The 12,541-nt window shown below is 42.3% G+C and overlaps 1 protein-coding gene across 1 annotated transcript in view; it reads left to right on the top strand.

The window, feature by feature from the left end:
* Positions 1 to 12,541, top strand: part of tle2b (TLE family member 2, transcriptional corepressor b) — a 102,909-nt gene that overhangs the window by 61,238 nt on the left and 29,130 nt on the right. The window contains exons 10-12 of the mRNA XM_083766618.1: positions 7 to 196; positions 3,312 to 3,328; positions 12,122 to 12,262. Of these exons, the coding sequence (XP_083622744.1) occupies positions 7 to 196; positions 3,312 to 3,328; positions 12,122 to 12,262 (348 nt within the window). The remainder of the gene's footprint in view (positions 1 to 6; positions 197 to 3,311; positions 3,329 to 12,121; positions 12,263 to 12,541) is intronic.

The following is a 12,541-nucleotide window of genomic DNA, read 5'->3' as shown; positions in this document are numbered from 1 at the left end:
CATCAGCAGCAGCAGCTCCAGCACCTGTCTCACCACGCCCCCGGCATCCCCCTGACGCCCCACCCCCAGGGCCTGGCCCTAGGGGGCGCCGGCGGCTCCGGGCTGCTGGCCCTGACCGGGGCGCTGGGCGTGTCTGCCCACCTGGCGCTGGGCGCCAAGGACGACCGCAACCACCTGGACGCCGAGCACCTCAGAGGTATATATACCACCGCCACCGGTTCATAGACCCATTCTGACCTGAGATCAGATTCTAAAAATGTCTATTACATTCTGACAGTTTCATTATTAACCCATTCTGACCTGAGATCAGATTCTAAAAATGTCTTTGATTTTTCCAAAATAGCAGACCTACAAGCTCGTAGCGCGCCACTCGGTGGCGCGCTATGAGCTTGTAGATCTGCTATTTTTCAATAGCTAAAGCATGACACAATGCTAACACCAAAAGGGATTCCCGCCCAGAATGGGTTAATACGCATTTTTATTTGTCATATTTTAGTCAGCCGAAATGTTTGAGTGTCGGTCTAGTGTTTTTTCGTCGACTGAATATCGTACGATTTTAGTCGACTAAATCTACAATCGATTTTGAAATGCAGTGTTGTTTTTGGCAGAACATTTCGATTTTAGCTTTAGTCATAGTCTCTCTTGAATAGTTTTCATTTAGTTTTAGTCACATTTTAGTCACCTGGAATGTTTTAGTGTTAGTCTAGTTTTAGTCGACTAAATGTCATAAGATTTTAGACGACTAAATCTACAGTCGATTTTGCCGACTAAAATGCATTTTGGCGGGCCTTGATGGCGTCATGATGGCAGATTGGACACTTTGTTGCACGCTGAAAATGTGAGCTTGTAGATCGGCTATTTTCAGAGCGCAACACCGAGTGCAACCAGACATGAAATGATTTCTTCTCCACTAGTCCCTCCCCAACATTTTAGTCACGTTTTTATTTGTTGACGTAGTCGTCACACTGTACCGAACTAAAAACACTCGTTTTACTGTCCGTGAACTTGCATTTATTTTGTGAGGAAATAAGTAAAGTAACATTATCCAGAAATATTGTTACTAGATACGAGTGATACTTTGTTATAGTTCATTTAATGTTTTGCAGAAGCGTAATATAGTTAAGCTGACTCCGCCAGATGGAAGACGCTTGCTTCACACTTGTTTCACAAACTATACTTTGTGAACTTATGAACTCAATACTGCCCCATCTGGTGGAGTCAGGTTATACAATAGTGGCTAGTTAGTTAAACGCACGCACGCACACACACACACGCACAGACAGACAGACAGACAGTACAGAGCCTCTCTTAAAGAGAGCATTCAGGACTTTATTCAACACTGGAAACACTGGATCTTTGTGACATGTTTACACTGTGCTTCTGCAGGAGTGTAGCCATCTAAGAGGGTTGAACTGCGTGTGTGTGTGTGTGTGTGTGTGTGTGTGTGTGTGTGTGTGTGTGTGCGTGCGTGCGCTGATATGCACAAATGTGTTTATTCATATTCACTATATGTTGTGTGGTTTGAAATCACAAATCAACGCAGCTCCAGAACTCTCAGACCTCTTTCACGGACGGCGGCAGAACTGTCGGACACGAGCTGTGCCGCCAAATGACAGTGAAAGATGTCGTCTGGGGCAAAGATAATATGCACGTATACTGTATCAACTAGACGACCTGTTGAGGGAGAAGCTATGCTAATCTAAAAGGATCTACATGATTTGCGTAGACCGTTTTTCTTTTGACTGAATTTGAACTCCCAAGTTTCATTTGTTTAGGTTCCTGTCACTGTGTCGACAGATGTAGTGTCAGAGTGACGGAGCAAACGCATTATATGAGAAATAATGTGTCTCCCTGGGCACACACGCACACACGCACGCGCACACACACACACACACACACACACACACACACACACACACACACACACACACACACACACACACACACACACACACCCTGTGAACTTGCATTCACCTCCATAGAATATCTTATCTCTGTGCTCTCTCTCTCTCTTCCCCTCTCTCTCTCAGGCTTTGGGCCAAGAGGCCGTTTCATTTAAAGAAAGAGAGACTGGAGCTAGAAATAGAGCGAGAGAGAGAGATAAGATAAAGCAGAGAATAAGAAACAGAGAGATCAGTGTGTCCGTATGTATGTGTATATATATATATTATATATATATATATCGTTGCCGTCGGGCTGAAACGCTTTTCCTTTTTGAGTGGTGCAACCACAGGGGGCAGCCACTCCAATGCCCAGCTCTGTCCGTCCCTGGCTGTGTCCCTGTGCATGTTTTATCCCATTTTGACCTGAGATTAGATTCTAAAAATGTCTTCTACATCCTGACAGTTTTCTGAAAAAGCTATGTTTCTATATGATTTTTCAAAAATAGCAGACCTACAAGCTCGTAGCTTATGAGTTTGTAGCTATTCTTATGAGTTCTTATGAGTTTTAGCTATTCTTCAATAGCTAAAGCATAACATAATGCTAACACCAAAAGGGGTTCCCGCCCCAAAATGGGTTAGGGTACCAACAACGGGGCGCTGTTGCACCACTCACTTAAGACTGGTCTGATTTTTATTTTTATTATTATAAAATATATATTTTTAAAACGTTTTGTGCGACACACTATTCTGTCTGATGAAGTAGTAAGGCATTCATTAATTTACAGAAAAAAATATATAAACGGTTACAGATATGGAGATGTGAGGTTTCTCTTGCCCGACAGCAACGAGACAATTAATGGCATCGGCCCTTTGCGCGTGCACACGAATAGACACTACTGTACAGTGTACACTAAGTACTGTATGTACGACGTGTGCGTGCGCTCATGCACGCACGTCTGCACGTGTGTCTGTGTGCGTCTCTCTTCCATCCTCACATGAGAGCGAGCGAGCGAGAGAGAGAGAGAGATAATGAATGGGGAGATAGATGAGTGTTGAAGGAGAACACGGAGAAAGACGGAGAGCTTTGTCTAATGGAGGAACAGAGACAGAGAGAGAGAGAGAGGTGAGGCAGAGTGGAGAGAGCAGAGGTGAGAGAGAATAGGGGGAGCACAGAGCCTGCAGAGAGAGAGGGGGGGGGGGGGGTATAGGGGGGGGGGGGGCGGAGGGCAGACTGGGATCATGCACAAAAGCAGGTCTGTCTGTATCTTCATTAGAGAGTTCTTCAGCCTGACCTTGGCTGGGCTGGGTAACGGTTATTATTATCGGAACTGACGTCAAACTTTCTCTCTGTCACCCCCCCCCCCCCCCTCGTCCCCCGTCTGTCTGCCCCCCCTCCCTCCCTCCTCCACCGTTTCCGCCCCATCCCAGAGGGAGCTCCCAGCAGGGTGAGTAACTGTGTTTATTATCTGTGTGTTTGCGTCAGAGTGTACTGTATTAAGTGCTAATTTGCTTATTTACATCGCTCGAAAATCTTTTTTTTTGTATATATATACTCTCTTCATAATGTAAATAGTATCCCAAGCGTGCGGCACACTTTACTACTTATTTTGATGGAAATAAGCGAATGAGCACTAAAACCCACGCCCCCATTGAGGGTTTATGGTATAGGGGGGATAGCCTAGCCAATAATGGGTTTTTGCACAAAATAACATGGACCTCATTGGTGTGGACGTAACAACTACAAATAAAGGTAACAAAGCCTTCTAGACCGAAATTCTCCTTTAACGCACTCTGTACCCCCCTACGTATATGCGTATACTGTACCTCTGTGATCCTGTACACTGCACTGTGCGTGCACACATCAGTGTGTGTGTGTGTGTGTGTGTGTGTGTGTGTGTGTGTGTGTGTGTGTGTGTGTGTGTGTGTGTGTGTGTGTATGTACATGTCTTGTACATCCACGTCTCTTTGTGTGCATGGGTGCGTGTGTGTGTGTGTGTGTGTGTGTGTGCTTGCGTGCGTGTTTGCATCATGACGGTGATAAACAGAGGGAAATGGGAGAAGCGATGCAAAGAAAAGCAGTGTTTTCCTGCATGGAACGCAGTCAGTCAGTCATAACGTACAGTATATAGTCCATCTCTACAGACAGCCACGGTGACATCTCACTGCTAACCTCCACCATCCCCAGGGTCTTTCACGTGCATCACATCAACTGTATATTTATAGTACTCTCTGGACGTTTCACTGCATGGCGTCCCTCTGGCAACTGAACAATGCAAGCCAAGATCAACTGAGCATCCATTCATCACCAGTCCATATAGTCCACCTGTCCGGGGCTTCGCTACGGGGCGCGACTCGGTCCCGTATAACCCATACAGTACATGGGTCAGCTGGCAGCCCGGGGGACACATGCGACCCATTTTGACCTGAGATCAGATTCTAAAAATGTCTTCTACATCCTGACAGTTTTCTGAAAAAGCTATGTTTCTATGTGAAAAATAGCAAAAAAGCTTGTAGATCAGCTTTTTACTATGACAGTAATGTGCAATGCGGCCCTCTGGAGTGAGTGCATGTGGAAATATAGTGCCATGTCTTTAGTTTCTATGGAAGATAGTCGGAGTGCCATGTCGACATAATTTTTTAATGACACCACATTAAAAGAATCCAACTTATTTTTTATTGTCCACAAATACAGTATAAATAACCTTTTTATAATGATCATTAGCCCCACCTATCTCCCAGTCTCCCTCAGTCATGCAGTCAGAGTTCAGCGTTTTAATGAATGTAGAATTATGTGCAGGATGTAATTTACGTACAAAATGTGAGGGACTTCATTTATTTGACTACATTTTTTTTTTAATCCTCTCTCTCACACTTGTGCCAGTGTGCCAGTGATCACCCTCCTTTGTGCCAATGTTGGCATCGGTGCCAAAGGTTGCCTACGCCTCTGGCCTACAGGACTGCAACAGCTAATTTAGCTTAACCACTTTTACCCTGGCGTATAAAAATAAATAAATAAATACGCATGGTAATGCGATAGTAGCTCCTTGCAAATATGATTATTATTATTTCTCTTTCCTTTGTGGTCAAAAACTAGAGAAGTAAACCGTCTTGAAAAAAAAAAACATATTTTAACCTGCATTTAAGCTTTGTGACGAATGCCTATTTCAAGTAAAATAAAATATTAATATTTAGAGGCACTACTTTTTCCGACCAATAATGAATGAAGTAAAAAATAGACTGGTGGAAGATACATTTCCATCTTGGTTTTAGAGATCACTGTTGTGTGATTCTCTGCCTGCATCTACTTTACTTTACCTTATTTGTTCATTTGGACGACAATGCATATTAATGGACGTCACATGGACGTAAATACTGTATAGCAAAGATGCTAGTTTTCATCCGCAGTCCTCACAAAGAAACACAAAAAAAGAAAACAGACAGACAAACAGTGGAATACATTTACATAACATTACATAGGGAACACAGCATACAAATACACCTAAAACAAGATCACAAATGGTTGCAGCTTTGGTTTTCAAGTAACCATTTTTTCAGATTAATTTACTGTACAGTAGGTGACTCATAATCATAATGAAGCTTCCTCTTGTGGTTGAGAACCTCAAACTGAACTAGACAAAATTCAGCGAATTAGTGTAGATTTTGTCTAGTCTTACACAAACATTAAATTCCCATTGAAAGTTTGCGTCATTTTACGTCACGTTTATGTTTTTTTATTTATATATATATAATTGTTATCCCACGATTTTGCAACCCATTCTTTCACCCAGTGTCAATTATCTAATGTAATCCTGGGCGCTACACTTCCTCTGCCAACCTGGGGGGCGAAGCGGACAGACCTCATGCTTCCTTCTGTGCATGAGGAGTCCAAGCGTCTTCTTTTCACCTGACAGGAAATCGGCTATTTCTGTCCTACACAAATTCCCATTGACAATGATTGGAGAATTTACCTCATATGTCTCTGAGCAAATAGACATGTTGCATCATGATGACGTACGATGATAAGAGTGACCCTCACTTCCGGGTGTGATCTTTTGATATCTCGGCAGCACTCTATCTCAGCAGGCTTATCTCCATGACTTAACCACATTTCCCTGGTGTCACTATTTTGACCTTTTTCTCCTTCTTGAAGCTTGACATTTCTGGAACAAAAAGGGTGCAGCATTTCTACAGTATCTGGTTTTATAATTTCTTTGAGCCAATTGGAACCTGTATTTTTCCTCACTTGAGGTTTAGTGATGCGACATGTGAGCTTGTAGAATTTTTACTTTGTCGCACGAGACAGTATAAATCAGGCTTGAGTGGTTAAACCTCGCTTTGAACAAAACACTCACATTCCATGGCAGAGGGATTACAGACTTATGGCATAATTGCCATTTTTGTCAAAATAATCTAAAAAAGGTCTTTCCAAAACAACTCTTATTTTATGACCGAAAACAACATGTTTGAAAATGTTCTACATTATGTGATCTTACTGCACAGCAGTGGTGGAAAAGACAATCAAATGTTTTACTCAAGTAAAAGTATCAATACTGCAATGTAGAAAAAGTCACAAAAAGTACAAAAGTATTGGCATAAAAATGTACTTAAGGTACCAAACCAAAAGTAAAAGTACTCATTATGCACGCTATACCATTTCAAGTGTATAAAAATCTTTAGAAAATAGCAGATCTACAATTGTAGCTCGTCTATTTTCAAATGGCCGTAATGTACGGTATAGGTCTGAATGTATGTTTTGTAATAATAATCAAAATCTACAAAGTAACTAGCACCTAAAGTTTTCAAGTAAATGTAGTGGAGTAAAAGTACAATATTTGGCTCCGAGATGTAGTGGAGTAGAAGTAAAAATATTAGAAATTGGAAAAACTCCATTTAAGTACAAATACCTCAAAAGTATACTTACAGTGCTTAATTAAATGTACTTAGTTACTTTTCACCACTGCAAAGAAGGAAGACGGCGCTTCCCAATAATTTCTTTAGACATCAGGTGCAGTGATTGGAAGCATCGATTTCCCTGCCATGCTGGATGGCTGAGCGATGGGTTCAAAGCATATCTTTCATGTAGAGTGTTTGTGCTGAGAAGGATTTCAACAGGCCGCTGAGCTGCGTTCTCTGTGTGCTCTGATATGCCGTGAGCCACTCCGTTGTAGCGACCTTGAAGGCCCCATCATGCGATACTATCAGCTTTCCGTCTGAAAGGATGATACGGCATTACCAATATCAAGTGAAAAGAACTTGCTTGTGGGTGAAGCACTTTGTGAAGTAATAATAATAAGACAACGGTGGGTGGCAATTGACGACTAGCTGCAGTGAAATAATTAACATATACACATACCCAACAAGCTCACAATTGATTCACATGTGCACTAAATAAGAGTCACTATAATCATTTGTAGATCATTAATGCAATGCAAATTGGCTTATTTGAATTCAGTCAAAGTCCATGGCTATAGGCCAATTCACTGTGGATTCAGTCTAAGTCCATGGCTAGGCCAGTTCACTGTGAATTCAGTCTAAGTCCATGGCTATAGACCAGTTCACTGTGGATTCAGTCTAAGTCCATGGCTATAGGCCAGTTCACTGTGGCTGTAAACTGAACGTTTGTGTTAACATTCTCTCACTGTTTTAGGTCACTGCAGACAGCTGGCCTTCATCACAATAACTGGTGATGAGAGAGAGAGAGAGAGAGAGAGAGAGAGAGGGAGAGAGGGAGGGAGGGAGGGAGGGAGGGAGGGAGGGAGGGAGAGAGAGAGAGAGAGAGAGAGAGAGAGAGAAAGTGGGGGTTATGAAGAGGAAAGGTTGTACAAAAAAAAAAAAGTCAATACAATTGACTTTATTGCAAACTAAAGATGATTTAAGACCATGAGAGCTATTACTCCCTTCCTATATCCCCCGGTGAAACTATTAACATAACTTAATTTCAAGACGCATTGCCGATGTTTAAACACGTACCGGCCAAATGTCTCTCTCCAGAGCTCTGCTTTGTGTGCTAACGTTATGGCATAAAGGAGAGAGAGAGAGGGAGAGAGAGAGAGACAGAGAGACAGAGAGACAGAGAGAGACAGAGGGCTCCATTAAGCAATTCATATAATATGACATATAATATTACAGTTTTATGAGCTGGGGGCGTGTTGTATGTCATATTGCAATTTTGGGCATGTTAAGAAGCGCTTTCGACACCCCGCGGATTGCGCAAAACGGCCTTGAATTTGTCATGGGTGTGTTTAAGGCGTGTTTGAGACGTACCCAATCAACATGTCCGTACTATTCTCTTTACCAGTCAGCTGATGTCACATACGTGGAATGCGCACTTTGGGGATCGTGGTATTACATTTCTTCAGGCTGGCACCATAGAAGACATGACATGACTTTGTCACATTTGGGTTAATTATTCCTATTGCACTGCATGCTGTCACCTTTATGCCTCAAAATAATTTGTTTCTATTGAAAAACACCAGTAAAATAACGTTTATTATATTTTATTTCATTCAAGTCATGATGAAGGAATGAGTTGAATGCTGCTGCTTAATGCTGTGCCTGTGGCCCCGATGGTATATGGTCTTCGCTCGTAGCATTTTATTGAAGAAGACTTGAATCGGGTGTGATACAGCATATGAAAGCAAACTTCCCAAGGATTATGGAGATGTTTTTATTTTATTTTTTTTAAGGTTGAGAAATGAAAGAATTATGGCCGTTTCTAATCTCAACATTTTACAAAAAAAAGACGCAAAAAGAGGCTGTTGCCATGTCTCATAGAAACAAGTAAATAGGTCTATAAAAATAAGCGCATATAACATGTAACCTATTTTAAATGAAGTGCCATGTTTTTATTTTCTAGATAGTGAGTCTGCCATATCCAGATTAATTTTAATGACACCACATTAAAATAAAAAAACATATTTTGATTGTCCACAAATATAAAGTTCTTCCTTCTTTTTAAATATGTTCTTGCACATTGTTATAATGATCATTATATATATCCCCCTGCAGTCAGAGTTCATAGTTTTAATGAATGAATGTGATGCATTGTGAGCTGGTATAGATCTGCTATTTTCAAAAGTAATCTTGGAAGGAAAAAAAATAAAATTTGATTAGCCGTCCTTAGTTGGGCAAATGCATTCATCTGGGGATCCTTGACATGGGAATGTGAGGATCACTGGTTTAAACAACATTAGGAGAAAAGCCCAAATAACCACTTTAGAAACAAGAAAATCAACCACAACTAGTACAACTAGTCAACTACCAATATTTACAAGCAACTTTACAGAAAAAGAAGCCGCTTATAATAAACAGACATGGCAACACTCCAGCAGCCTCCCAGAGCCGCTCAAGTGTAAAATCAAACAGTGCTTTATGAGGTGGTCAGACCCACGTCTAATCGTTATGCGCTGAGTGTTTTTAGGTCAAGGGGCTTAATAGCAAATTGCGCAAAGCGAAAATAATTAACATATGGACACTCCCACAATGCTAAAATATTCAGGAACGCCGTATGCCATATGTGTGTGCGTTCAACACGGGCCGATATGCCTTTCATAATACGATTGTGCGCAGAGCGAGGGCAATTTATGTATTACCCCATTGTAAAACGGATCTTCAAAATGGCACCCAGAGAGAGAGAGCAGGGATACCGTAAATCAATCGCCATTTGTTATAAAGCCTTGCCTCTCTGAAGCGTTTTGGAATTTTAAACGGAGGGGAAGAAAAGGGCAGCGAGAGGAAGTTGTGAGAGAGAGAGAGAGAGAGAGAGAGAGAGAGAGTGTGAGAGAGAGAGAGAGAGAGAGAGGAGAAGATAAAGCAGGCGAGGAGGAGGAGAAGAAAGAAGAGAGGGAGGTTTTGTGAAGCCGCAGCACTGAGGTGCATTGTGCGCCTCTAACCCTCCTGTGACTCCGTCCGGCTCTCCTTCCTGTCAGTCCCGTAGGAGAGACAGACTTCCTGTCTGTCTGTCTGGTGGTGTGCGTGCGTGCGTGCGTGCGTGCGTGTGTGTGCGTGTGTGTGCATGTGTGCGTGTGTGTGTGCGTGTGTGTGTGTGTGTGTGAAGTGCTCTGTTCTCGTCTGACACGCAAGGGGACAAATAATAGGACGTGGTCCACTCCTTTTCAGCATCTTTCAGAGCGTGAGACTCCATTCTATAGATTCATCGAAAACACACCCGTCCTTGTTTCTGGTGACTGATAGTGATACTGCCCACCTAATCATTATGTGAATTACTTATTTTCGTTTGTTTTAAATATTTTGGGGGGTCTGTATGGATCCTTGTTCTTTCATTCATTTTCAAAAAAACATAATAAATTAAGAAACGTAATGTAAAAAAAACACGGCCCCCTCACGTATTCGGAGGGAAGTATGAGTCAGCAGAACCTATATGAGTCTACCATGGTTTTATTAATTAAAATGGAGTTTGAGTTTGAAGTTACAATGGGTTTGTCTAGGAACGGGGCAGCTAAAATGAATATGAAATATCTAATACCAAATCGAGCAACTTAAAAACTGTCTGCCTGGGGTGTTCACATAAGCCTGAGTAGATGATAAAATGACTTTCTTTCAAAGTTGTAAAGAACCTAAATATTTTAATGTGGGGCTTTTTTTTTGATTGATTGATTATTTTATTAGACAATAACAAATGCAAAACAGTACAAGGTCCAAGGTTCAAGTTTATTTAGTGTCCCCGAAGGGCAAATTGGGTTGCAGCATAGACAGTACATTAAACAATTAATGAAACAGTACAAACAAACAAACAGTTCACATAGCGGATACCAGAGTACAAAGGTGCACACAACCATTAAAGTGCAGGCGTTTAAAGTGCTATGCGATAGGTCATAAAAGTGCGTGTGCATAGACATAGGCACGAGATAATACAGTAAAAAGTAAAAGTGCTCATAATAAGGTTATATCCTAGATCTACCCACAGCAGCATTCAGTGTGTGAATAGAGACCGGGACAAAGGAATGTTTGTGCCTGTTTTTTGTGGCACATGGGGCTCGCAAGCGAAGGCCGGATGGGAGGAGGATGTACTCTCCGTTAAAACATGGTACAGTACAGTCAAAGCACATCGATGCAAAAGGATAGCACCGGAAAAAAGACCTTGCGGTCTTGTTTCCATTCGGGTCCCATGCATTCATTCACAACACAATAATGACAATAATCGAGATCTCAAAAACATGATGACTATAGTGGAAGTATGAAAAGAATTAGGCAGTCATCTTCTTTCCTTTTTGACCTGCTGACTTTTCAGACCGGTTTTAACACATTTCGGGCGCGAACCCCTTTTGGTGTTTTAAACATTATGTTATAATTTAGCTATTGAAAAATAGCAGATCTACAAGCTCATAGCGAACGCTTGTAGGTCTGCAATTTCTGAAAAATCGTACAAAATGTGGCGTAAATCTTTGAATATATTCTTTCAAAGGGAATGTTTTTAACTCAGGGTCTAAGGAAGCCAGTGGTTTGTTTGTTTTGACTCCCACAGTCCAAAACTATGGAATTAACTACCTATATTACAATCAGAACCAATCTGCCGCCGCAGTCTGAAGAAAACCCACCTCTTCGGACTCCACCGTAGCCCGTAGCATTTAGCCTTTATAGCACTCGCCCAAGCCTATGAGGCCAAAGGCTATATAATATCTCCATGGCCCACCGGTACAGGCTCCATCCGACCCACAGGTGTTTAGCATCACCGCGTTATAGACCGGAGGCTGCGTTGTAAATATCCCTGCACAGCTTTATAGGGCCATAATGAGCTATAGGCTGATTTATTATTACGGGGCGGCTGGCTGTGTGTGTGTGTGTGTGTGTGTGTGTGTGTGTGTGTGTGTGTGTGTGTGTGTGTGTGTGTGTGTGTGTGTGTGTGTGTGTGTGTGTGTGTGTGTGTGTGTGTGTGTGTGTGTGTGTGTGTGTGTGTGTGTGTGTGTGTGTGTGTGTGTGTGTGTGTGTGTGTGTGTGTGTGTGTGTGTGTGTGTGTGTGCGCGCGATGATGGGCAAAGTGCTGCTAATTTCCTTTAGATGCTTGTCTGGTGTGTTTCAGGTCATCTTGACCTACAGTATATATATACATATGCTCACTTCTCCCGTCGTGCATGACTGTTATTTCTGTTTTCTCGAGTGTATATTGTTGTGTGTGTCCGTTACTGTATGTCTTTCTTTATGGCTTTTAACTCATGCTGACACCAGCGGTGTTTTATGTGTGTGTGTGTGTGTGTGTGTGCGCGCCTCTCTCTCCCCAGAGTAAGTCTGTGTCGTCGACAGACAGCCAGCCGGTGGAGGAGCGCCAGGGTCCGTCCGGAGGATACTCCTCCTCGCAGGGAGGCGCAGAGGCCAAGAGGAGGCGCTGTGACGACAAGGAGTCCCTCCCGCCCCACTCTTATGTACGTCTGTCTGTGTGTGTGTGTGTCCTAAATACTATAGTACAGTGGTTCCCAACCAGTGGTCCGGGGACCGCCAGTAGTCCTTGAGGGGGTTCCAGGTGGTCCCCAGCTAAATGATGTAGAGTTGGTAACCAAATGGACCCTTATACTAGATCTTTAACTATAGAGTATATATGAAACCAAGGGGACCCGTAACGGGTCCATTTGGTTTAATTTTACACTCACAAGAGTTAAAGATAATTGTTAAACATCTGCATTACTTAATTTACAAGAAGTCTA

The sequence above is a fragment of the Protomyctophum parallelum genome (assembly GCF_964188405.1).
Source record: "Protomyctophum parallelum genome assembly, chromosome: 6".
NCBI lineage: Eukaryota > Metazoa > Chordata > Actinopteri > Myctophiformes > Myctophidae > Protomyctophum > Protomyctophum parallelum.
This window is presented reverse-complemented; position numbering and strand designations above follow the sequence as displayed.